The sequence below is a fragment of the Microcaecilia unicolor genome, chromosome 2 (genome assembly GCF_901765095.1).
Source record: "Microcaecilia unicolor chromosome 2, aMicUni1.1, whole genome shotgun sequence".
In the NCBI taxonomy this organism is placed as follows: Eukaryota; Metazoa; Chordata; class Amphibia; order Gymnophiona; family Siphonopidae; genus Microcaecilia; species Microcaecilia unicolor.
The window spans coordinates 615,597,871-615,623,522 of record NC_044032.1 but is presented as its reverse complement, the minus strand read 5'-3'; the positions used below and the strand labels follow the sequence as shown (position 1 = coordinate 615,623,522).

Here is a 25,652-nt window from a genome sequence, read left to right as displayed (position 1 = left end):
GCAAATCTCTGTTCTGGACATGCTCAAATCACTTTCTCCTTTGAGTAAAATAGCAGAACTTTTTTTTTTTTGTTACATTTGTACCCCGCACTTTCCCACTCATGGCAGGCTCTATGCGGCGGGAAATGGAGAGTTAAGTGATTTGCCCAGAGTCACAAGGAGCTGCCTGTGCCGGGAATTGAACTCAGTTCCTCAGTTCCCCAGGACCAAAGTCCACCACCCTAACCACTAGGCCACTCCTCCACTCCGTCAATTAGAACGCACACAGTTATCGTGGCCAATTGTCTAAGTACCATCTTATCATTTCTAAGCTTTTGTCTCTTTTGAAAAGATTAAGTGTTCATGGCTCATCTCTCAGAGGAAGACACTAATGCAGTGGCGTAGCCAGACAGCCAGTTTTGGGTGGGCCTGACCCAAAGTGGGTGGGCACAAAATTTTCTCTGCTCCGCCCTCCCTCCACCACTACACCCACCACTTCTCCCTCCTCTCCACCCCTATGCCTACCATTTCTCCCCCTCCCCACCTATCCCCTCTGTATGCAGCATGTGTCCCTCCCCTCCACCTCATACACAGCCAAGACTTCTCCCTTCCTCACCCCTTTGCTGCATCTCTCCCTTTTTCCCCGTGCATCTCCCTCACCTACCAACCAAGCCTCATCTTTCCATCTTCCCTCCCCCTATGCAGCATCTTTCTTTCCATCTTCCCTTCCCCCTGTGCAGCTGCTGTGTCCCCCGTCTTCCCTCCCCCATGCGACATCTTTCCCCCATCATCCCTCCCCCCCGTGCAGCTGCAGCATCTCACCCTCCTTGCAGGCCCACCCAGCAGCAGTGTTCCTGACGGCGATTCTACTCGCAGGCTCCGCTCGCAGTTGCAGCGATTCCCACACGCTGCCTACTGGCTGCCGCTCAACAATCTCCTTGCGCTACTAAGCGCTAACCCGGAAGTCTCTCCTGCAGAGGAGAGACTTCCAGGTTAGCGCTTAGTAGCGCAAGGAGCTTGAGCGGCAGCCGGCACTGGCAGGCAGCGTGTGGGAATCACTGTGACTGCGAGCCTGTGACTGGAATCGCCATCAGGAACTTTGCTGCTGGGCGGGCCTGACCCGAAATTGGGTGGGCCCAGGCCCACCCGGGTCCGCCCGTGGCTACGTCCCTGCACTAATGCTACAGTGTTCAGGAGGACACTCAATGAAATTGTATGGAAAATACTAAGACAAGTAGGAGGAAACATTTTTTTCACTCAACGAATAGTTAAGCTCTGGAAATCATTGCTGGAGGATGTGGTAACAGTGATTAGCATATCTGGGTTTAAAAAAGGTTTGAACAAGTTCTTGGAGGAAAAATCTGTAGTCTGTTATTGAGATGGACATGTGGGAGAAGCTACTGCTTGCCCTGGGATTGGTAGAATGGAATAGTGCTACTAATTGGTTTTGTGCCAGGTACTTGACACCTGGATTGGCCACTGTTGGAAGCAGGATACTGGGCTGCATGGATCATACTGACCCACTATGGATATTCGGTATCCGAGAAAGAGGGTTTGAGACACAGGATGGACAGCTTATGGAAGTTATTTTTCTAAGTGTTTGGAACATACTTTCTGGAATTCAGATAAGTGTATTTTTCAACATTTATAAAGCTTACATTTTTTTAGGTTCACATTATCAAGCTTGATCCATTGACTGTGCTGTGATGGATAAAAGGGGTGCTCCAAGTCTTTGAATATGCACATTTGATTCTGATCACAAATATTTACACAGTCTTGATTTCGATATATTTAATTAATACTGACATTTTGAAAGAATAAAATTTGATTAAAATAGATAGATAGGGTAATTCTAGAGCTTTTTGTAGATTGGATGAAGACTAATCATATTTCCCCTGTGTTAGCTTTTAAGGCTCGAATAAAGACTGCTCCTGTTTATCTTCAATCTAGAATTCAGAATTATATTCTTAACTGCCCCTTATGCTCACAAAAAGATAATTTGCTGGTTGTTCCTAGCATTAAGGAGACGAGACTGTTTTTCTTCATGAAAAGGCTTCAACTGGGGCATTCGGCACTGCTCATTCGTCCACCCTCCTTTTACCACCAACAGAAGACACAGGACCAGCCGCTTCTTTGACAAATTTGGAATTTATTATGGCCGCAGCCAAGCAGTTTGCATTACATCTCATAAATCGCATTTACGTCTGTTGCCAATTTCATAACTCATAGGAAACCCATGGGTACACAGCTTGTCATTCGTTTCTTGCTCCTTGCGCTGCCGGTTGTGCCGTAAAAGCACACCCCCGGTGATTAGGGTGCCTCCCGTTTAAGGACGCACCCTGCGTAATCTCAGGGCCCCCAGCCGTTTAAGCCAGGCGCCGACGCGATCACGCTAAATGAACTTCAACCTGGCTCCTTGCCGGTCGTAAACTTGAACTTGACCTTGAACGTCAGCTATTAGTCCCCGCCCACGAGGAACTATTCTGTGCTGCCATGCTGTGTACCCACCGTAGGTTTCCTAATCCCTCTCCCTAACCACCTAGCTGCGACGGTTGTGCCCTACACTGTGGGTGGGTGGGCCAGGTCAGCTCCTCTGGGTTGCTGATTCCTGCTCGAAAGGACCTTTCCTTACCTGCTGACCCCTTTTATGTCTTCCCTCTCCGTCCCGCCCCCCCTTTCCCTATTTTCCTTAACCCTTTCCTTCCCGCTGGCCTACAGCCCAGTTGTGTCCGGCCTCCCTAATTGGTTTGGCCTCCTCCTTTTCAGTTAGGTCCCCCGCAGCTGCTGAAAGTGCTCCATAGCAGTTTTCATAGTGGGAGAGACCTGAATTTTAAGAGTCGGATAAAAATGTATTTGTTCTGGAGCAAATAATATGATTAATAGGATGATTGAGAATGTTGCTTGGGTTTTTTTTTATTGTACAGATGTTTTTAACTGTATATTTGGTATTTTGTATTGGATTATATTTTTAATTTGTTGCATACTGCAATGGGTAGATCCAGATAAGTGGTATAAAAATGAAATACATAAAATATTGAAAGTCATTACAATGGCAGAGGAATGTGAGGAATTGGAGAAGCACATTGTGAGACTAAGGGCCCTGTTTACTAAGGTGCGCTAGCGTTTTTAGCGTGCACTAATGCTAGAGACACCCATACATTCCTATGGGTGTCTCTGGGGTTAGTGCACGCTAATTTTTACCGTGTGCTAAAAACATTAGCGCGCCCACAGCACGGCTTAGTAAACAGGGCCCTAATAGAGCATCTTCACAGACAAAATTTTATGTGAACTGCAAAGTGATCCTGACGCCAGTCTAAAGTGAAAAGATTTAAGGGCATTTTTATAAAAACAAGAATAAAAATAAAATTTTCACTGCTCTCTATGATCACAATTATGTTTTCTCTCTCAACGGTGACCCTGTTTACCAGAGTAATGGAGATACCGTCAGTTACCTTGAAGGAAAGTTCTTCTTCATTCTCCCCGCAGAAGTCATACAGGGCCTTGGCCTTCGCTTTCGTCCACCTCTGCGTCTCTAATGATTTTGTCCCAACTGCAGAACCTGAAGGACACAGAACAAAACATTAATGAGAAAACCACCAGCAAATTAAAAAAAAAAAAAAAGAAAAGAAAAAAGAAAAACATAGGGAAAAGCCCACAATCCTAAATCAGTAAAAAGATATTGAAAGCATTGTATGTACCATGGTTCATCGGCCTAGGGAGCAGGATGGCAGATTCTTGAGAGTAATGCACTAGGGATGGCATGCAAGGATTAAAATAGTACCAAATCTGTTTAATTAATTAATTAAATCAGATCACTCCATGTTTTCTACACAACTACCTTCTGTGCTGAAGAGCAGCACCAATTGCTGGCTGGAATTTGAAGTTTGATCAGTTGCCAGACCCTAATTTCTGCAAGTGCATCACTGTTTTCAGAGACCATTGTTCACTGTCTGCTATTCATAAAATGAGCAGCAGCTAAACAAGACAGCACTCATCTTCCCCCCCCCCCCCCCCCCACCCTGCATTAAGTCTTTATCAATGTCAATTTGACAAAACTCATACGCTATGATACAAACTGACAGCCATTTATCATTTTGGGTTTAGGTAATTGTAACTGGGATAGAATGTTGCAGAACTAATTTAATGTTCACTCTGATTGGGCTGTGCCGGCATTACCACGCGGCTTTATAAAAGATGGGGGGTAAATTTTGTCCAAGTACAAATATTGTTATAACCTTGCTTTGACTTCCTGTTTTCCTTGATTGCAGCAAAGTAAGGGGGAGGAAATGACAAAAGCAGGGGCGTAGCCAGATGGCCAATTTTGGGTGGGCCTGAGACCAAGGGGGCATGGGTGGCATGGAATTCGCCTCCCCCCCTCCAGTTTGCTCCTGTTTTCACCCCTCACTGCCCAGAAACACCAAATGTGAAATACTTGAGCTGGCGGAGATCCCCAAACCCTACCAACTGAAGACTTCCTCCTCCTCCTCGAGCAGCCAGCACTCTTCCAAACGGCAGTTGGCAGCACTTACCTTAAGCTGATGCTGCTAGGCTGTGCATTCTCCGTGCTTTTGCATGTGCAAAAACTGAGCATGTCCAGAAGGGCCGGTCTCAGAATCAGCTCAAGGCAAATGCTGCTGGCTGCCCAAGGAGAGTAAATCTTCAGCTGGCAAGGTTTGGGGATCCCCACCAGCCACAACAAGTGTGTCACAATTTTGGGTGGGCCTGAGTCCAAAGTGGGTGGGCCCCGGCCCACCCAAGCCCACCTGTGGCTACGCCACTGGACAAAAGGGGGATTCACCCTAAACTGACAAACACTGTTTGTTTGAAATGTGTAATGGCACTAGCATTAGACTTCAATCTTTAACTTCATTTGATAAACTCATACTATTTGTTTCACGTGAAGCTTTCTTTATATGTATAAGTAATAAACAGTACAGTTGCACTGAAAGTTTTTTTTTTTTTAAATCTTAAACATTTTGGAATCCTTTTACTAAGGTGAACTAAATCCATTAGTACACCTTAGTAAAAGAACCCCTTTGTTTGTTCTTTATATTTCAGCTTAGATTTAAGGTTACAGTTACAGTCTGAATTTAATGCCTGCAGGAAAAGATACAGAATTGTAGCACTGACTTTTGGAAAAGATTTAAATATTTAGGTGTTGTTTAACTTTAGAAGGATTGTTATTCTAAACTATATTGTGCTTTTTATTTTCTGATTCTAGTTTTCAGTGTCTTGCTCTATATTTGTCTTTCTTGTCTTGCCTTTCTACTAAGCCTCGGTAAAAAGTGGACTGCGGTAGTGCGAGCACATCTTTTGGGTGCGTGCCAGGCCATTTTTTACCATATATAGGAAAAAGAGCCTTTTTTTAAAGGGCCAGAAAATGGATGTTCGCTAAAATTGAAAACGCGCATCCATTTTCGGCCTAAGACCTTACCGCCACCCACTGACCTAGTAGTAAGGTCTCATGCGCTACCCGCACGGTAAGCATGCAGCGTACACCAACTGCTGTTTACCACCGGGTAAGCGGTCTACGGCAGAACATTTTCCAAAGTGGGATTCAGCGTTTGCCGAATTCAGAATTACCACCTGGCTCAGGCGCTAGCTGGGCGGTAGTGCCAATTTGCCTTGCGCTGTATGTGCGTAGGCCCTCAAGCCCCTTTGTAAAAAGGCCCTTGAAGTTTTAAATTGTCTGTATAACTGTGTTTACATTTCTGCGTTTCTCCTTTTCCACACACACTAAAGCAGATATGGACCGATTTGTTAGAAAGCAAATTATAAAATCAGTAGTAATGGGAACTAAATTTACTGGAACTGGGGGACATAGAAAACAAAATAAGTTTGTAAAATATTGAAGTTCCAGAATGTTAAAACTGGGCAGTTAAAAATGATGTAAAATGAAGTATGTTAAGATGGCTTGGAGCGTACTGTGTGGCCCACTTTGTTTTATGTTTCTTAATATCTGTATTAACTGTTAATAAAGACTTCATGCAAATTTAATGGAACTGGAGATTTATGTAAGGTGTCAAAATAGTTTTGAAATTATATAAGAATCATCAAGAATTACCACCATATTTTAAATGGCCTGTGTTGTTAAATTAGAATGCTTATGTACTTTTTATCATTTATACAAGTCCAATTTGTCTTTCCATAAATGAAGTTGTGTCTATATAATCATTTCCTTGTGGCACTTCCTGTGCACAGTGGTTTAATTAAGAAAGTTAGAGGTTTAAAGTTATGCTTTGCATTGCATGGAGTAAAGTTAAAAAGGGGCTGAGGTACCTGGAAGTAAAACCTACATCCATGGGGAAATTCTAAGTTGAAGGACCTGTGTAAGTAGGAGCTTTTGATGAAAAATTATGCCTATTGTTTAAAGAAAGTGGTTTGAGAAAATTGTATTGGTAAGAAGAAATGTGATTTATTACAATTTAGCTGCCATTGTAAGACTTGTGTTAACAATCACATAACAGGGATAGGATGGATGACTATAAAAGACAAATAATACCGTTAAGTAATATGTTTGGAAAGAAATGAACCTGAATGTTGACAAAAAGGTATGTGTAAAGTGAATATATGAAAGTATATGTAAATGATTACTATCTGGTGTTCTGATACCAATTGCAGTGGTTCTGAAATGAAATGGTCCTTCTTTTGTTTTACTGTCCATCCCACAGCATCTACTAATTTCTCTCAATCTATGTATTTCATAAGCCATAAAGTCATGTGGTCTCCCAGTAAACTCCATCACGCTAAACTACGGGACACCAACTTATGCTGGCACTGGAACCTTCACCTTGGTGACTTAATGCATGTGACTTTTTTCTCATCCTTACTTTCAGCTATTTTGGATATCTGTATGGCATTATTAAGGATATTCTTCCAATCTCTTCTCCTCTAAACAAATCTACTGCTCACTAGCTACCAATGACTCTTTAGATAAATGGCAAAAAAAGGTCCTTGATATTTTGATTGCTTTCTCGTTACAGATGGTTCTCCACAACTAGAAATCAGTGAATGTATTAAACTCTACCAATTTGTAGATGACCATTCTTATCATCCATAAATTTGAATGCAAAGCTGCTGAATACTCTAATAGCCATTGAAAAGATTTGATCCCCATTGCCATATATGCTGCAAACCATGCTTGTTCCTAATTTAGGTTCCTTTTCTTCTGCAATTGATCTATACCTCATATAGTTTCCTCTTTCCTCAGTACATATGGACAATATTCATTCTATACTTGTTTACTGGGCTGTCAGTTTAACTTTCATAAAATGTGAGACCTTGTAACGGCAACATCACTCTGGCGTTCCTAGGGGGGGGGGGGGCGGTGGGTGCGGTGCGCCCCGGGTGCACGCCGCTGGGGGGGGGGGGGGGGGGGTGCCGCGTGTGCCTGTCCGTCGTTCGTTCCATGCTCCCTCTGCCCCGGAACAGGTTACTTCCTGTTCCGGGGCAGAGGGAGCATGGAACGAACGACAGACAGGCGCGCGCGACCCCCCCCCCCCCCCCCCCCAGCGGCATGCACCCGGGGGGGGGGGGGTCTTTCGCGGGGGGGGGGGGGGGGGGGGGGGCTGTCCTTTCACCGGGGGGGGGGGGGGTCGCATCGGTGATCCGCCCCGGGTGTCAGCCCCCCTAGGAACGCCACTGCCTTATCATATACTTAGCTGATAATGGTAATTGATAATGGTCCTGGGGAACTGAGGAACTGAGTTCAATTCCCAGCACAGGCAGCTCCTTGTGACTCTGGGCAAGTCACTTAACCCTCCATTGCCCCATGTAAGCCGCATTGAGCCTGCCATGAGTGGGAAAGCGCAGGGTACAAATGTAAGAAAAACAAATAAAAAAAAATAGAGAGAGTTTGCTAGTACACTCCCCATATTGATTGCTTTCATTTACATTCTCACTGTTTTATAGTTCTTTTTTGTATTGTGTTTATATTGAAATTTTTAATACAAGTTTATTGAACTATAATTATAATATGCATTTTCAGGATAGGTAAGAATTGAAGCTGATCTCGTTTTAGATACAACAGTAAGAAAATGGAACTTTTATATCCAGTGAACTGAATACACATTATGAGAGCGAACCATGTAAGCCTTAAATATTGTAAAAGGCAGGGGAAAAAGAATGAAAAAAAACCTGATCTAATGGAATGAGGTTGGATGATGTGTTTTAATTGATTGACTGTCTTGAACCATTTTATTTTGAACTACTGCAGAACCTATTTAACATTTATTGAAGCCTTCCATTCACAGTTTAACCAGAGGAGGGTTGATCTCCCACAACCAAGAAACAGAACTACATGAAAGGTGCCTTAATGTAAGACTCCACTAAAACCTGGCATAGAAGGCCCATAGCCAAATATCGAGGCCTGTCATGGAGCCACATAGTTTACGGTACCAGGACCCTCTTCTCATCAACTACCAGAGGGATCTGAATAATCACTACTGACTCATCTGCCACCAAGATCCCTGACAAACTACTGCAATACAATTCAAGAGACTGAACCGTAAAAAGCTTTATAGCTTATTTTAGTTTTTATTGAAACTAAGTTCTTTGCTGTTTACTCGTTTTATTGCATTAGAAGTTTATTCCCTTTTTCAGCACTTAAGTACCGTCATTCCCATATTTCTAAAATCGTTACTAAGTTAATGAAAGACGGATGAAAGAAATAAGTATTTAAAAGGATGTAATTTTAGAGAGATGTATATATTCATCATGTCTTGAGTCTTATGTCTGTTCCTTATTATTATTTTTTCCTCACTGTTTTTGTTGCCCAGCTGACGTGAGACCTGGCACAAGTGCAGTGAAGAAAAAGTTGATGTCATCTGGTGTTAAGAGACAGGGGCCATGGCTACTGCAACAGAGGCTACCTTATGACTGAAACTCTACCACGTTCCTCATCCAGAGATTCAAGTTCAGGGTTCCATTCCCTAATCCAGAAACTTTCAAGCAGGAGCAGTTCTAGCATGGCCACCCAGATTCCAACACCTCTACCTGTGAGCACAGCCTGAAGATGTCCAGAGTAACCTAGTCTGCATTGGTCACAGCTTCTATCTCAGTTTGACACCATGCTAGGCGTTTGGTGAGATGGGAGCTGTGCTCTAATGGAGACCAAGTTCTGATCCTCCGAAGTAGGTTGTGTAGACCGAAACGCCTGGGATATGCAGTGGGCATTGGGAGCTCTCTAGGGTTTCACAGCACTGTATCCATGGAAGTGGTTGAAGCTAAGTGGTCATTTCCTTATAGTTTAATAAATAATGTTGGTGGTGATTTTATTATTGGTGCGCAAATTATTAAACTATTAAAAATATTGAAGGTATTGGATGGTGATATATAGTTCAAGTTGTTTAATTGCTTTAGAGGTAAATGATTGATGAAAAGATAAGAGCTTGGATCTGAAACAGCTGTGTGCTGTAAGGGATCCAATAGCTCATGTCATCTACTTATCTGATACCTCTAGGCGTTATCTCTGCTACTGTTTAGCTCTACCTCTGTTTTACTCTAGGATTCTTGTCTGGCATGTCTCTTCTGGTGGAAAAAATACCAGAGACTTGTTTATCTAAAATTCTGGAACAGAAAGAAGCAGCACATAATTTCTGAGAAATGAGAAAATTGTCAGGCTGACCCCTTTGATAAGGAGTTATACAGTAACTACACCCAGAAATAGGGCACAGATAGAACCTTCATGTGATCAAAAAAAAAAAAATCTGTGTTAGCCTATAGAATGAGAAGAAAAACAAGGTTGTTTTTTTTTCTATACGCTTACGTATGTCCAATGGAAATATACTAGATATGGTAAACATTCGCTATATAAAAGGGGGCTTACAGTTGACCAGAGGAGAGAGACTGGTGGGACAGGTGAGAGCAAGGTAGCCAGGGGTGAAAGACCCTAGCTTGTAGCTGATAGCCATGACAGGTGGAACATACCCAACAAGGTGTAGCTAGTTGCTGCTTACGCTCTATTGGGTGCTAAGTTGCAGATAATTTGAGGGGCTTGTCTCTGAGTAAAGATTTATTTTATTTATTTATGCATTCTTGTATCCCACTATTATCCAAAAACAAGTTTCGGTTCAAAGTGGCTTACAATTTACATTTTGGTGGAGTTACAATAGTGTTGTGCAATGTTGAGAGGACATCTATAGTTTGTGTGGTTATTCATAGAGTTTTTGAAGAGACAGATTTGAAGTGGAAAACGGTAGTGGTAGCTTTTGTGTTCAACTGTAGAGTTTTGGTGCTATTTATTCATATAGTTTTTGAAGAGGTAGATTTGAAAGGAAGGCAATGAATAGCTGTGAAATTTTTTGAAAAGGTAGGTTTTCATTTCTTTTCTGAAATGGGGGAGATTTCTGATGTTTCTTATGGTTTTTAGTATCGAGTTCCATTTGGAACCCAGGTAGCTAAATCCTGCTGTGTAGATAGTTTTGTAGATGGCGTTTTTGCAGTTGGGTAGATGTAGGAGTAGGTAGTTTGTTTTCTGGGCTGGCATTTCTTGAGGATAGTTCAATCATGTTAAGCATATATTCGGGTGCCATTCCGAATAGTATCTTGAAAATTAGGGTGCTTGCTTTGAAAAATATTCTTGCCTTGACTAGTAGCCAATGTAGTAGTGTAGCAGTGGGGTTGCTCTTTCATATTTTGATTTCTTGAAAATCAGTCTTGCTGCCGTGTTTTGGACTGCTTGCAGTGATTTTAGTGTGTTTGCCTTGCACCCTAAATATGCTGCATGCAGTAGTCTAGTTGCAATAGTATTGTTGATTGGACCAGTATTTGGAAAGATTGTCTAGGGAAAAAGTCTCTTATTCTTCTCAGTTTCCATAGTGTTCTGAAGCATCTTGATGTTACTGCTCATAATTGATTGTCCAGTGTTAGCTGTTTGTCGAGAATGATTCCTAGTATTTTAAGTTGTGTTTCGATGTGGTATGTTTGTTGGTTGATTGTGATTATTTGGTAGGATGTGAGGTTGTGTGGGCTAGATAGTACTAGGAATTTGGTTTTGTTTCTGTTCAGTTTGAGTTTGAAAGTTGTTACCCATTCTTCCATGAGGTCCAATCCTTTTTTTATTTTGTCCTGTATGTTTGTGATATTGTTGTGGAAAGGTATGAAGATTGAAACCCATTCATTCCAGTTTTTTTTCTGAGTGGTGCCATCATTACATTGAACATATTGGTGATATTGGTGATCCTTGTGATACCCCACACTCAGAGATCTATGAGGCTGATGTTTGAATGGATATCTTTACAATGTAGGATCTAGTCTTTAGGAAGCCACTGAACCATGTTGCTACTGCACCACTGATTCCTATGATGTCAAGCAGTGTCATTAGTGTGGTGTTGTGTACTAGATCAAACGCACTTAACATGTCAAATTGTAGTAGTAATATGTTTTGTCCTTGGCATATTATGCTTCTGAATTTTGTTATCAGGGTGGTTATGACTGTTTCAGTGCTGTGTTGTGGTCTGAAACCTGAATGGGATTTATGAAGAACTGAGAATTTTGTCAAGTATTTCGTTAGTTGCTGTGTTACTAGACCTTCCATCGTTTTGGTCAGTGGTGGTACTGAGGCTACTGGTTTGTAATTTGTGATATCGCTGATCTTGCTGGTAGTATTTTTGGGGATAGGTGTGAGTACTATGTCGCCTTTGTCTGTTGGAAATTGACCTCTTTCAAACATGTATGTGATACATATGATGTGTTTGGTGAGGTACTCGATGAACCAGTCTGGTGGGCTTTTCATCATGTAGGTGGGGCATTTGCCAAGCAGGCAGTATGCATGCGCGTATTTTGTCAATAGTGTCTTTACTGTGTCTAGTTGGGGTGGTTTGAATGTGGTTCATATTCTGTCTGCTGAGATGTGGTTGTCGTGTGTTTCACAGTCCTGTAGGTAGTCCGTGATGGATCCTCAGGAGCTTAATCAAGATCGGGAGGCGGGGCTGGTGGTTGGGAGGCGGGGATAGTGCTGGGCAGACGTGTACTGTCTGTGCCAGAGCCGGAGGTTAGGAGGCGGGGCTGGTGGTTGGGAGGCGGGGATAGTGCTGGGCAGACTTATACGGTCTGTGCCAGAGCCGGTGGTTGGGAGGCGGGGCTGGTGGTTGGGAGGTGGGGATAGTGCTGGGCAGACTTATACGGTCTGTGCCAGAGCCGGTGGTTGGGAGGCGGGGCTGGTGGTTGGGAGGCGGGGATAGTGCTGGGCAGACTTATACGGTCTGTGCCCTGAAGAGCACAGGTACAAATCAAAGTAGGGTATACACAAAAAGTAGCAAATATGAGTTATCTTGTTGGGCAGACTGGATGGACCGTGCAGGTCTTTTTCTGCCGTCATCTACTATGTTACTATTTGTGCTTTTGCAAGGTTTGATCTTGTGTTTGTTATTTTGTTTTTGAAGTATTGTGCAAGCTCATCTGCAGTTGGTGGTGTTTCAGTTGTCGCCAATATATTCTGGATTTTCAGTAGTTTGTTTATGAGTTTGAATATTTTTTTAGTACTGGTGTGGTTGAGGTTTGTATATGGACTGTAGTGTTCTGCTTTTGCTTTCTTTATGCAGTTTGTATATGTTCTTATGGCTTTTCTCCATATGGTTTTGTTTGTGTCTGTTTCGTTTTTGGCCCACGCTCTTTGAAGTTTCCTACAGAGTTTCTTCATGTGCAGTAGTTTGTCATTAAACCAGGTATGTGGTTGTTTTGTGACTTCTGTTTTTGTTTTGAGTGGTGCTATTTTGTTTAGTGTGTTTTCACTTGTTTCGTCCCAGTTTCTCATGAACTGTTCATCCACGGGTGGTATGTCATTGAGTTCATTTATTGTTTTTGTCCAGAATGTGTGGTTGTGTACTTTTCCTCTGGTTGTGAATGTGTGTTGGGTTCTTGGCTGTCTTTTCTTGCCATTTTCTTTCCATTAAGTGTGAAAGTGAGCTTGCTGTGGTCTGACCGTGGTACCTCTTCCCATGTGTGGTTTGTGAATATGTGGTTGTTACTCATTGAGAATCTGTGGGCTAGTATGTCTAACTGGTGTCCTTTTGTGTGTGATGAGACGCCTTGTGCTGTTGTGAAGTTCCATTGATTTATGAAGTTCATTAGTGTTCTGATGTTTGTGTCATTTTGTTTTTCTAGGTGCAGGTTTATGTTACCTATTAGTAGGATATTTGGGTGATTGGTGCAGATGATTGATATGAAGTCTGTAAAATCATCTTGGGCATTTGTCTAGCTTCCTGGAGGGCGGAGGTTTAGTAGTGCAGGGCCGTCTTGAAGGTGCAGCCATGTTTCAGTTATAAGTAGTAGTTCGAGTTGTTCCGAGTCACTTCACTGGCTTCCGATCAGATACCGCATTCAATTCAAGCTTCTCCTTCTTACCTACAAATGCACTCAGTCTGCTGCCCCTCACTACCTCTCTACCCTCATCTCCCCTTACGTTCCCGCCCGTAACCTCCGTTCACAGGATAAATCCCTCCTCTCAGTACCCTTCTCCACCACCGCCAACTCCAGGCTCCGCTCATTCTGCCTCGCCTCACCCTATGCTTGGAACAACCTTCCTGAACCCTTACGCCAAGCCCCCTCCCTGCCCGTCTTCAAGTCTTTGCTTAAAGCCCACCTCTTCAATGCTGCGTTCGGCACCTAACCCTTACCGTTCAGTGAATCCAGAATGCCCCAATTTGATTGCCCCTATCGGACCGACCGTTCACTTGTCTATTAGATTGTAAGCTCTTTGAGCAGAGACTGTCTCTCTTTGTTAAATTGTACAGCGCTGCGTAACCCTAGTAGCGCTCTAGAAATGTTAAGTAGTAGTAGTAGTAGTAGTATCCAGTCTCTTAGTAGTGTTGTCTTATTTATTGCTAATCTTGCGTTTATGTAACCTATTTGTATTAGGACATATGTGTCGTGTTTAATGTTGGTGTTTTTAACAGTTTGTAGTTGTCTTTGTGGTCTGCCTGTTTTGCTGTTGTGGTTTTGTTGGGTGTTGTTCATGTTTGGTTTCATGTTGCTGGTTGTTTGGCCACTGCATTGTTGTTTAGGTGGCGATTGGGCTCTTCCAGTTGTTGGAGTGGGCGTCTTCTTCCTGTGATGCATACTGGCATTTTGTTCCATTCGGTTGGAGTTGTTGCTGGTATCCCCATTATCCACACATTGTTATTGTATAATAGAAGATTCATGCCCTTAGGTTGTTAATTTTGGGGGGTTACTGCTGGCCTGGGGGTGTTTGTGTGAATATGTGTGTGTTTGGGCTCTGAGGTGCTTGTGTTTGTGTGTTGCATGGGGTTGATTTTTTTTTCTTTTATCTTGGCTGGGGGTTTGATTGCATCGGTGAGAATGATCAGATAGAAGAGAGGTACTGAAAAATGTCCTTCAGTAACAGTCACATCTAAGAGATAAATGAGCAGTGAAAGTTCTTGCTCAGAGACTGGAGGACGCTGTAGCTCATCATGGCAGCCAATAGGAGCAGCACAGAGGGCAAATACTTGCTGCATCTCCCCCCAGGTGAGAGGTCTTGGTTCTGGGCTGCCGTTCTTCAATGATGGGTCGTGCAGCTCCGAATAGGGTGCCTGCAACTTTGTGTAGGGAGCTTGCAGTATGGGTGGTGGACCATCCAGAACTGGGCTCTCGCAGGGCGTGGACCCCGACTCCAAATAGCAGCTCACCTTTCGCGGTTCACCTGTATCCAGTGTTCCAGCAGCCTCAGAGCATGCTGCTATCTTCTCCAATTTGACGGCCCCTATCGGACTGACTGTTCATTTGTCCTTTAGATTGTAAGCTCTTTGAGCAGGGATTGTCTTTCTATGTTAAATTGTACAGCGCTGCGTAACCCTAGCAGCGCTTTAGAAATGTCAAGTAGTAGTAGTAGTAGTCCTTGGGTAGAACTGTTGGAAGTATTGATAATGATAAACAGTATGGAGACTGGGACTCAGTTGGGGAACAAAGTTCTTTGACTGTACAACAATAATTCTTTACCTGAGAAACCACTACCCTTAACTGTTTCCAAAAAGACTTTCCCCTTGGAACCCCTTTATAGAATTACCCTCCATGGTAGTAGTCTTCATCATATGTCTTGTGGCACAATTTTTCATGATAAGTCCTTGTCTCATTTGCTTTAAAATAGATCTTTACATCTACCATTTTCTTACATATATATATATATTTTTTTGTACCCCGCGCTTTCCCACTCATGGCAGGCTCAATGCAGCTGACATGGGGCAATGGAGGGTTAAGTGACTTGCCCAGAGTCACAAGGAGCTGCCTGTGCCTGAAGTGGGAATCAAACTCAGTTCCTCAGGACCAAAGTCCACCACCCTAACCACTAGGCCACTCCTAGTGATCATCATTGTAGTTTTTAAAACTTTAAATATTAGAGAAATAATACTTTGAAAGTCACCGCTTTCTTCCGGGATTTTACACTTTTAACAAATGCCAACTTCCGAGGTCTTTGCTTATGTGGCTGCTTGGGGGTGGTGATGTCATTTTCTCCCAGAGCTCCTCTTTCTTCTCATATTCCATCCCTTTTCACAGTAAGTTGCTTAAAGGATGCTGCTCTGCCTTCTGTCCAAGCATGAGGCTCAGAGGAGTGGAAAATGATGCCCAATAAGACACAGTGAAGGTGACAGAAACACAAAGAGTGGATACATCCGATTTCCTTGCAGAACCGTACCACTCTACACCCAAGACAGGCAGTCAATCTGCTACATAGCTGCAGATTCAAGAGTTCCAGCACAACAAGTGTGATGACATTTAGAAATGATTTTCACTGCAAAACCGCAGAAGAAACAGAATCTATTTTTGCAGTAAAACCTTATTTTATCCTAGATTAAGGTGAGAAGGCAGTGACCATGGCCAGAAGGGTGCTAGGCTTCGTAGGTATCATAGGAACTGGCTCTGTGGGTGCTTGAGCACCCCCAATATTGAGAAAATTCCTTGTATGTGTCCAGGAAGGGGATGTTTCCATTGGGCTTAGCACCCCCAATAATTTTGAAAAGTTGGCTCCTATGATAGGTATAACCAGCAGAAGAAAGGAGGTGTTGATGCCACTATACAAGTAATTTGTGAGGCCCCACTTGGAGTATGGTGTTTTGGAGACCATATCTCACTAAGAACGTATAAAGACTTGAAGTGCTTTACAGAAAAGCAATAAAAATGGTATGAGGTTTGCGCCACAAGACGTATGAGAAGAGACTTGATGACCTGAAGTTGTATGCCCTGGAGGAAAGGCGAGACAGGGGTGATATGATACAGACATTCAAATATTTGAAAGGTATTAATATACAAACAAACCATTTACAGAGACGGGAATGCGGTAGAACTAGAGGACATTAATTAAGGTTGCAGGGGGGCCAACTCAGGAATAATGTCAGGAAGTACTTTTTAATGGAGAGGGTGGTAAATACAAGGAATGCCCTCCTGTGGGAGGGTAGTGGAGATGAAAATGGTTAACAGAATTCAAAAATGCGTGGGATAAACGCAAACAAATCCTGTATGGAAAGAGAATGGAACCAAGAAAACTTAAAAACAATTAGATGGGAAACAAAGCTAGTGTTGGGCAGACTTCTACAGTCTTCCCTGATCATGACTGGACAGATTTGGATGGGCTGGAGTGGGGCTTCAATGACAGCTTCAGTAGCTGGAGAACAAGGCCAGTGCCAGGCAGATGTCTGTGGCCTATGCCCTGAAAATGGCAAGGACAAATCAAGATCAAGTATACATATCTCGTATCACATCAAACCTTATGCTATGGGTTTATCTTGTTGGGCAGACTGGATGTACCGTACAGGTCTTTATCTGACACTATCTACTATGTTATAATTAAGTAGATGAAAGACGATGGATAATCTGGCATTATAACTGATGGAGAGACCTTCGAGTAATTCTGTTTTAAAGCATCTGGAAAGTGAGGGTGTTTATCATGATAACTATTTCTTATGCACAGCTACAGTATCCATTTCCATTTCATATCAGCTTTGCTTACTGGTTCAATTGGCTATTCTTACACCCTTCCCTTTCTTTTCTATATTATCTGCTTTTCACCTTTTTGGATTATAATTTGTTTTTGTAAACCACTTCAATTTATTTATATATTTATTTATTTATGCATCCTTGCAGCCCACTATTATCCTAAAACAATTTTCGGTTCAAAATGGCTTACAATTTACATCTTGGTGGAGTTACAATAGCATTGTGCAATGTTGAGAGGACATCTATAGTTTGTGTGGTTATTTGAGAGTTTATGTTTACCTGCAAAGGGTGATATAGTAAGAACTGTAGCAAACAAATGTATTAGGTAAATAATTATTCCAGCACTTTTAACGTTGTTACTTCTAAATGCAGAGCACAGAGTAAGGCATACTGGGTGCAATAGCCACTTTCTACCACCAGAAGGCAGAGCTAGACTATACTAAACTTGGGGACTGAGGTGTCTGACAGAATGAATAGGATAAGGAACAGGAGCTTCCTACTATCACGAGTCAGACACATGCTGCGTCTTAACTGTGCACTGGTGGCGTAAAGAGCTTTGGGGATGTTCAGCCAACTAAACTGCCGAGTACATATAGTCCTTCATTTTATTGCACAGATGCTGGGAATTTGGAACAAAACTAGAAGTCCAAATGCATTTCCAAACCTATTCACATACCACAAAAGCCCTGTTAATATGTGAAAGGGTGCGAAAACCAGAGCCAGCTTAATCATAAAGGAGACTAGGTAGTTAACTAAGGTGGCAACATCTGAAGGGGGGGGGGGGGGGGGGGAAGGGGGGAAGGGCAGCAAAGAGGAGCAGTGGTCAAAGAAGCCAATAGGTCCTCAAAAGTCACACAAAGATTCGTCACCACTTACTTTTACCTGCAGGTAGGGTGAGAAGTTTTCTATTAGTGAACCACAAAATACCTCAGAGAACTTGAATGTGCTAGTTTGATACAGTCACCACTACACTCTAATACAGAGAGGGAAAAAGGCCTAAGAATCCACTCAGAAAGACTTAACCGTTTGTCTCTCTATATTTGGTTCAATATCTTTCATCGGTCTTTAAAAATACCTCTCCTTTTTTGGTGTGTTGCTGGTGCTGCAAATATATTAACATTCAGGAACTATGCATCTTTACCATTTCAAAATCCTTTTCTTAATACCGGTATAGTAAGCGCATACAATATCACTCCTACTACCAAACTTAAGCATTGCAATTCCACTTGTAGTGGTTTTCTAATAGCCCGTTTACCCACAGAGCTCTCATACCTGCACAAGGCTGTATGAAGCAGAGAGGCAGTATTCCCTCCCTCTCATCCAGCCTCCCCCTACACCACCCTGAGTCCAGGTGCTCTGTGATCAGGATGAGGTCTCCTTTCCTAAAAGGCAGGTCTTCTTCAGTCTCCGCTGGAAAATCATAAAGTGCTTCATACCACTCTCCAGAAAACGTTTTGTGCTACAAAAGAAATCACAGGAAAACATCATAAAACGTTGTTCCTCAAAGATTTTTTTTTAATTTATTTATAGCAAATTTTGTACTTGTTTGAAAAGTGGTACATTTCACATCATATATTCAAATTTAAGTAACAACTAAATCAAAAAGAAAAAAAAAATATTAAATTGAAATCCCCACTCAAGTCCACAATATGGGATTCAAGATGATAGAATGTGGAATTATTCGAACAGAAATACATTTCTAAGAACATTCATTTGAGAAGTTTACAGGTTACACTATTCGGTGTTATACATTTATCTATATCTGAAGGGAAGATGACATTTTCAAGTTTCCTTATTTTGTCTAGACATTAAAAAGGCTGTTAGCTGAGCTGGTTCAAAAAATACATATTTAAGGGATTGGTATTTTACCACACATTTAGTTCCTCAAAGATTTTAAGCAGGAGATGAAACCTTTTGCTTCTATTTGCACTTGCTTTCCACTCTCATATGGTGTTCTGGTAGCTGCTCCTGAAGAAAGCTAAACTCTCGGCAAGCTATCATAGCTTTTGAAAAGGATAAAGGAGACACTGTTGAACACAAGCTTTAGAGATCTTACTGGCCTCTTCAGATATGAGGTGGCCCTCTAAGGTCCCGAAAGCTCTGGTACTGCATATTCTTTTGTACTGGCCCTTTACAATACATCACACAACCTATGAATATGTAAACAACAGGAAAGCCACAGAAGGACATGAACCAAGCCCAGCCAAATATAGTGTGTACTGTCACCCATACCAACAACATGAAGCTAACATCAACTGATTTTTGATCAAACAAAATTTCTGCACAACCACCACATAAAGTATGAACTCTCTCTCTCTCTTTCTTTTTAAAATGTGGATTTACTACTTGTGACAGCTTCCAGATTAATAACAAGAACAAAAGTCCTCTGGAAGTCTGACCCCTAGCAGTAATACTGGGATATTACTGCGAGAAGTGTTGGCAGCCATTTTGAAGGGCTGGAGACATGAGGTGGAAACGAGTAGACATTGTTCCCATCCCACTCGACAGAAAGGACCCCCCAAGTAAGCCTGGAGACAAAGTCAGGGGGTAGGAGAGCCCACTGGGCAGGGTTACATGAGGGGCTTGGGTCTGGGATGGGGGGGGGATTACGTTTGGGTGAGATTGCCACATTTTGGGCTTTAGTCCGATTAGGGGGCCTCGCTGGGGAGGATTGAGTGCCTTTGGGTGGGGGGTCAGCTGAGGTGAGGAGCTGCCATCAGGGTAGACACCACTGATGGTGGATTCAGGGCCCTTTGCAGAGGGAGCAGCAAGTTCAGAAAGCTGCTCACATATGTGTGTGTGTGTTTGTGTGTGCATATGTGTTTGTAAGCTGGTTTTTGCCAAGTGAAGCTTTCTATTATACTGCTGCTCCCTCTGTATGTGAAGGAATTTTAATGTGCATTCCTGCATCTATTTTACAAGAAGCTCTACATTTGGCAGATATTCTTTTAAAATAGTAAGGGAGTTTCCCAACATCCTGATTTCGATGTGTGAATTCTCCTCTCCAAGTTCTATCTATAATTTGTCTCCACATGTGTAAGGCCCCGAATATTGGAAAAAAGAAGAAGCAGTTATAGATTTATCAGTACCAAAATGTATAGGTGCTGTTTGAATACTGACCCCATATATTAGTAATCTTTGTGAGTCCCATGTAGAGCAGCACTGAAACAGCTTACCTTGGACACTGGTCTAGAAGATTCTCTTTTATTTTTCAAAGCGGCTTCAAATCCTAAAAAAAATAATGCAAATGTCACACAACCTGACACAGGGGGTTAGGGGGTAATTTTATTATGCATTTGCCATGCATCTAGCATGTCACATATAATAAAAGGTGCAGCTGAACATGTGTATGACATGCATTTATAATCGCATCACATGAGGCATTCCAGGGGTGCAGCTGCATTGTACAAGTATATTTAATAAAATATGTATGTAACCTACATAGAGGGGCATTTTCAAAAGAACATCCAATTCAAAATTTGGACGTCCTGCTCATAATGTAATCCCCCCCCCCCCCCCAACATCCATCTCACAGTCATTTTCGAACAGGAAAAACATCAAGGTTTCCTGTTCAAAAATATCAGAACATCCAGAATGAACAGCCATGTTCCAAAACAAAACATCCAAATTATGATTATCATATTGAAAATACCCCTCTGTGGCAAAACAGGGGTCTTGTAATAATATTCTCATGCAGTGTATTTCTCTTGTTTGGCCAGCAGGTGGCATTTGTTCTGTGTTTTAAGGCTATTGTAGAGAAAGCTGTTTTCATTTTAGCTTAAGCCCCGAGGAAAAAGTATCCTGCCCTGCTAATGGCCAATTCTTTCAAAAGTTAATGCTCTAGTCTCTAATTGGCCCTGAAGTTCAAAATCCAGCCAGGAGATACTGGATTTTCCCAGTCTCAGCTAGGAAGTGCAGAGGGTAAACACTTCTGTCCTGAGACCCTGCTCAAGACCTGTGAGCAGTTATTTTCCTGAAACTTTCCAGGTGCTACCCAGGTAGTAACAAAGTGTTTAGATACTTTTAATATTGATCCTTATTTATTTACCTGTTATTGCTTGTTGTTTTTTCACCTGCTTCATATATTTCGTTCTCTATTCTATTTTTCTGATAATAAATCCATTAGTTTATTAGCTGTGTTGTCCTGGACTGACTACAAATCCTGGTAGTTAGTGTTTTGGGTCTGTGGGTGCTTTCTAGGAACTGTGGGACCCTTGAGAGTGTGGCCCTAGTGTCCTAAATTATGAGCATAATCTATTTTGGAGCATAGATTATGCTTGTACTTTTTTAGGAGCATAAATTCAGGAGCATAAATTTTAGGAGTGTAAATTTAGGAGCATAACCTTTATAGAATAAGGCCCAAAATGGGCACCATTTTGGACTTTTCATATAGGTGCCTTGTTAGAAAATCAGCCCCATATGGGATAATTTTATAAGCGACTAATAGACCATTAGTTAAAGGTATATAAAAATTCCAAAGAGATGAAAAAGAATATGAAACTAAAACCATTTATCTGTGGTGGGAGGTGTCTAAATGCATTGATATTAAATAAGAGCATACATTCTTTTTTGAAAGCTCTTCTAGGAAGGTTTTTGCCAATGATGAATAATTGAGTGATTGACTTGATCTCTTCAGCTCTAAGTCTTTTTGATTTTGAGCTCTTTGAGGCTTTTCCTTCCCTTTAACATAATGGTATATTAGTCACTTTTCCCTGAGTGGAATGCATATATTGTTTTGATTGTATGATCTGTTATATCCACACCCATATGGTAGGGAAGCCCCGCTCACAACATTCCAGGATGCACTGGGCAGAGAGCTACCATTTTGGAGGCAGAGCTGGAAGGCGGAGGGAGTGCTACTCCCTCCTCTGTCATTGCAAGGTATTGGGGGGTTATAAGGGGGGGGGGGGGCACTAGACCACAAGTGGAGAGCTGGAGGTCCACCAGACTTCCAAGCCATCTCTACTGTCAAGGGGGTCGGGTCTTATGTTGTCCAGGGTGGGATGGGGAGGCCTGCTAGCATGCAGATGCATGGACAGGGCTCCCCATTCCTCCCCAATGCTCTGCAAACCCTAATGCCAGGTCCAAGCTGGTGTAGGGTTTGCCGCAGAAGCAGTGCCAAATGTTTGGCATGCTACTCGCTGAGCATTGGGGAGGAATAGCTAATGCCCTATTTAGCATGCATTTGTATGCATTGTTTCACTTGCTTGCAGTCTCTGATCGTGGGGCACAAGCAAATGCATGTATGGCGCTAATAGCCTCTAAGCAACTGCGTTTGCTTCTGATCATTGGCCCCTTGAATGCAGCCCTGCAAGGCTCATCAATAATGTGCATTCAGATTTTAGATTGAAGCTAGCAGAGGAGGAGGCTGGCAGGAGGAAGAAGATCACACCAGGGGATGGGGAAGACCAAACATACCTGGCAGGCTAGGGATTCACACTGTCTCCTTTGCCCCAGAGTCCCACAGCCCTCTAGGGTCAGCTCTGGTAGTTACCAGCCTGTCAGAAATGGTCTCGTCACCTACCAGTAGCTGTAAATGCAGATGTACTCGGGCTGCTGCATCCAGGAAGATCTTCAACAACTTCTACAAAGTTTAGTGGGAAAATTCCCGTCCGGCCTTTCAGTTCTCCCCTGGCCCACTCTTCATTTACATACTCTTTCAGGACAATCATTTCACAGTCGGCAAAACTCAGCTCATCTTTCTGATCGCCTATAAATTCAAACCGAGAGATGCATCTTGGGCCCCTGGGAAGAAAAAAAAATGCAGCCTGAAAACACACACAGTATCTACAAGAGATCTGTAAGAGGTACATATTCTCCCCACCCTCCATTTTAATTTACAAGAAAGTTAGTTGGAATTTTGGTTTGATTAGAGTGAACTAGAATCAGGCAGGATGCTTAGAATAACCAGACTCTTGATACAACTGAGCATTAAGAAATCAGGTTCTATAATAAATGAAGAATAAGGGCCATGGTGTTGCTAGGTAACCAAGGCCTACATGAAGAGTGAAAGGTCTAAAGCATTCATGCAGCAATGTGAGAGGTGTTTCAGAGTTGGTATAAAGACACATGAAATACAGCTGGTGCTCAGGAACCCTGCTGTATTACAACTAAAAAGGTTAAAGGTCACAATAAACAGGAAGTAGGAAAACAGTGAAATACAACGAGGTTGATATCAGGTGGCATCAGCACAAGTTAACATCTGTAATAAGAGGCTGCACTAAAACTGCACGACTGGAGGGAAAAAAAATTACCACCTCCTTTATTTTTGGCAGCGTGGTTGACTTTGGAGCAACATCAGGAAATACTTTTTTTTAATAGAAAGAGTGATGGATGCCTGGAATGCCCTCCCGGGGGGAGGTTGTGAAGACAAAAAAGTGTGGGATAAACACAGAGGATCCCTATATAGAAAAAGGATGGAATCCAATTTAAAAAAACAACAACTTGAACAACCTCATAGCTGGAATGAGTTTGATGGCAGCTTCAGAGGTTGGAAAGAAAAAACAATGCCAGACTTCTATGGTCTGGGTCCACAGGAGCCGACTCTGTGGGTAATGTGGGTGCTTCAGCAACCCCAATATTCAGAAAATTCCTTGTATATGTCCAGGGAAGGGTTATTTCCACTGGGCTTAGCACCCCCAATAATTTTAAAAGTTGGCTCCTATGTCTGGGTCCTATAAACGGCAATAAACATACCAGGTTCAAGGCTTGAGTGGACTTTAATGGCAATTCCAGTAGCCAGGAAGTATGACAGGTGCCGGCAGAATTCTACAGGTCTGTGCCCCAAAATTGGCAGCGAGTCAGAGAGATATTAAGTATGTCAGTGTTTAATCATGAAGAAATGGGTCTTGCAGGTCTTTATCTGCCGACATTTACTATGCTGATATGTATTCTCATTCCTGACCGGTCTGGAGACTGAACACTTGGAAATGAACTGTAGTGCACAGCATTAACACTGAGGCACTGAATCAAAAAGGTTGCAATATGTGACATACTGAGACCTCATATGCTTCTTCGTGAGTTGTGATTTAAAGGTACGTAATCTGGGCACTCTGCAATGGAAATGAGCATTTACAAAACTGTTGCATGTTTTGTAACTGACCATTACACATAGGGGGTAGTTCTGTGCAGGTTGGCTCAAGTTAGCGCACATACTTTAAATATCTAAGCATGGATTTTATAACAGCAATTAGGCACATATTTGCCATTACAGAATACAAGTATAAGTCCACATTTATGATCACTTACGACATGTCAAAGGCTGGGGTACATGCTTGCGACTAAATACTGTTAATTACCACATAGAGGTCCTTCTATACTAAGCTGTGGCAAAATGTGGCCTGCAGTAGTGTGGGCGTGTGTTTTTGGTGTGTGCCGGGCCAGTTTTTACTGCATCTGGGAAAAAGGGCTTTTCTTTTCAATGGGCCGGGAAAAGGACCTGTGGTAAAACTGAACCCAGGTCGTCTATTTAGGGCCTGAGCCATTAACGCCACCCCTTGATCTAGTGGTAAGGGCTCAGGCTTTACAGGAGTGGTTACTGGTCGGCACGCGCCAAATGCCCATAAACGCCAGAAATGCCGCCTTCAGTAGGAAACAGTTATGTGCTAAAGGATTTATGTGCTAAGGTTATAGAATTATGACTAAGTGAAGTTACGTGTGTAACTGCAAATTACTGCGAATTAGCTCTAATTACAGCCAGTTAGTGTCAATTTGTGTCTAATTTATCAATTACGTTACATGCATTACAAGCATGATTCTATAATCTGCGTGTACAAGACTGTGCACTATCCCCCGGATTCTATAAATGACGGTTAAAGTTTCACACACAAATCAGCATGCGTAGCCGATTTGCGCATGCAACGTAATTGCATAACAAGCCAATCAGCAACAATAATTTATTTATTTGTTGCATTTGCATCCCACATTTTCCCACCTATTTGCAGGCTCAATGTGGCTTATAATTTTCCGTCATGGCTTATGTCATTTCAGAATACATATACAATTGGTAATATGCTAAATGAACAGTCAGGAAAAAAAGGGAAAATATACAATTGGTATCACATATTGAACATGGATTGCATATTAAAATTAATACAACATAGGGAGAACATAATCCGATTGTTAAGTAAATGATGGTGCATTACAGTTCCAATTATAAGTCATTATGGTATGTCTTATTAAAGAGATGTGTTTTCAGTGCCTTATGGAAGTTAATTAGGTTACGAATTATTTTCAGGTCCAGTGGTAAAACATTCCACATTTGTGAACTCAAGTATGAAAAGCTGGATGCATGCATTAATCTATATTTTAGACCTTTACAGCTGGGGAAGTGAGGATTTAGGAATATATGTGCCGATCTTTTAGCATTCCTGGTTGGTAGGTCCATAAGATCTAACATGTAGGTCGGAGCATCACCGTGAATTATTTTATGCACCAGAGTGCATATTTTGAAAGTTATATGTTCTTTAAGAGGAAGCCAGTGTAAGTTTTCTCTTAGGGGCTTAGCACTTTCGTATTTTGTTTTTCCAAATATAAGTCTGCTAACAACCAATTATTGTAGGTCTTAATTAGGATTTATGTGCAGATCGTATTCTATAATCATCTGCGCATAAATCCTAACGGGTGTACATTTTTAGGGGCATGGCTTAGGGCGTTCCAAAATTTTATGTGCGTAAATATAGAATTCAGCCAAACTGCACCTAATTTAGGGGCCGGCATTTACACCTGCTGTTAGCAAGTGTAAT

The 25,652-nt window shown here is 42.2% G+C and overlaps 1 protein-coding gene across 6 annotated transcripts in view; it reads right to left on the bottom strand.

Annotated features, from left to right (window-relative positions):
• The window catches only part of SH3D19 (SH3 domain containing 19), a 250,244-nt gene that overhangs the window by 1,460 nt on the left and 223,132 nt on the right, over window positions 1-25,652 (bottom strand). For all 6 annotated transcript variants that reach the window (XM_030191649.1, XM_030191650.1, XM_030191655.1 and 3 more), the window contains 4 exons: window positions 22,433-22,653; window positions 20,085-20,137; window positions 18,181-18,367; window positions 3,432-3,538 (listed from right to left, as the gene is read on the bottom strand). In XM_030191649.1, the coding sequence (XP_030047509.1) occupies window positions 3,432-3,538; window positions 18,181-18,367; window positions 20,085-20,137; window positions 22,433-22,653 (568 nt within the window). The remainder of the gene's footprint in view (window positions 1-3,431; window positions 3,539-18,180; window positions 18,368-20,084; window positions 20,138-22,432; window positions 22,654-25,652) is intronic.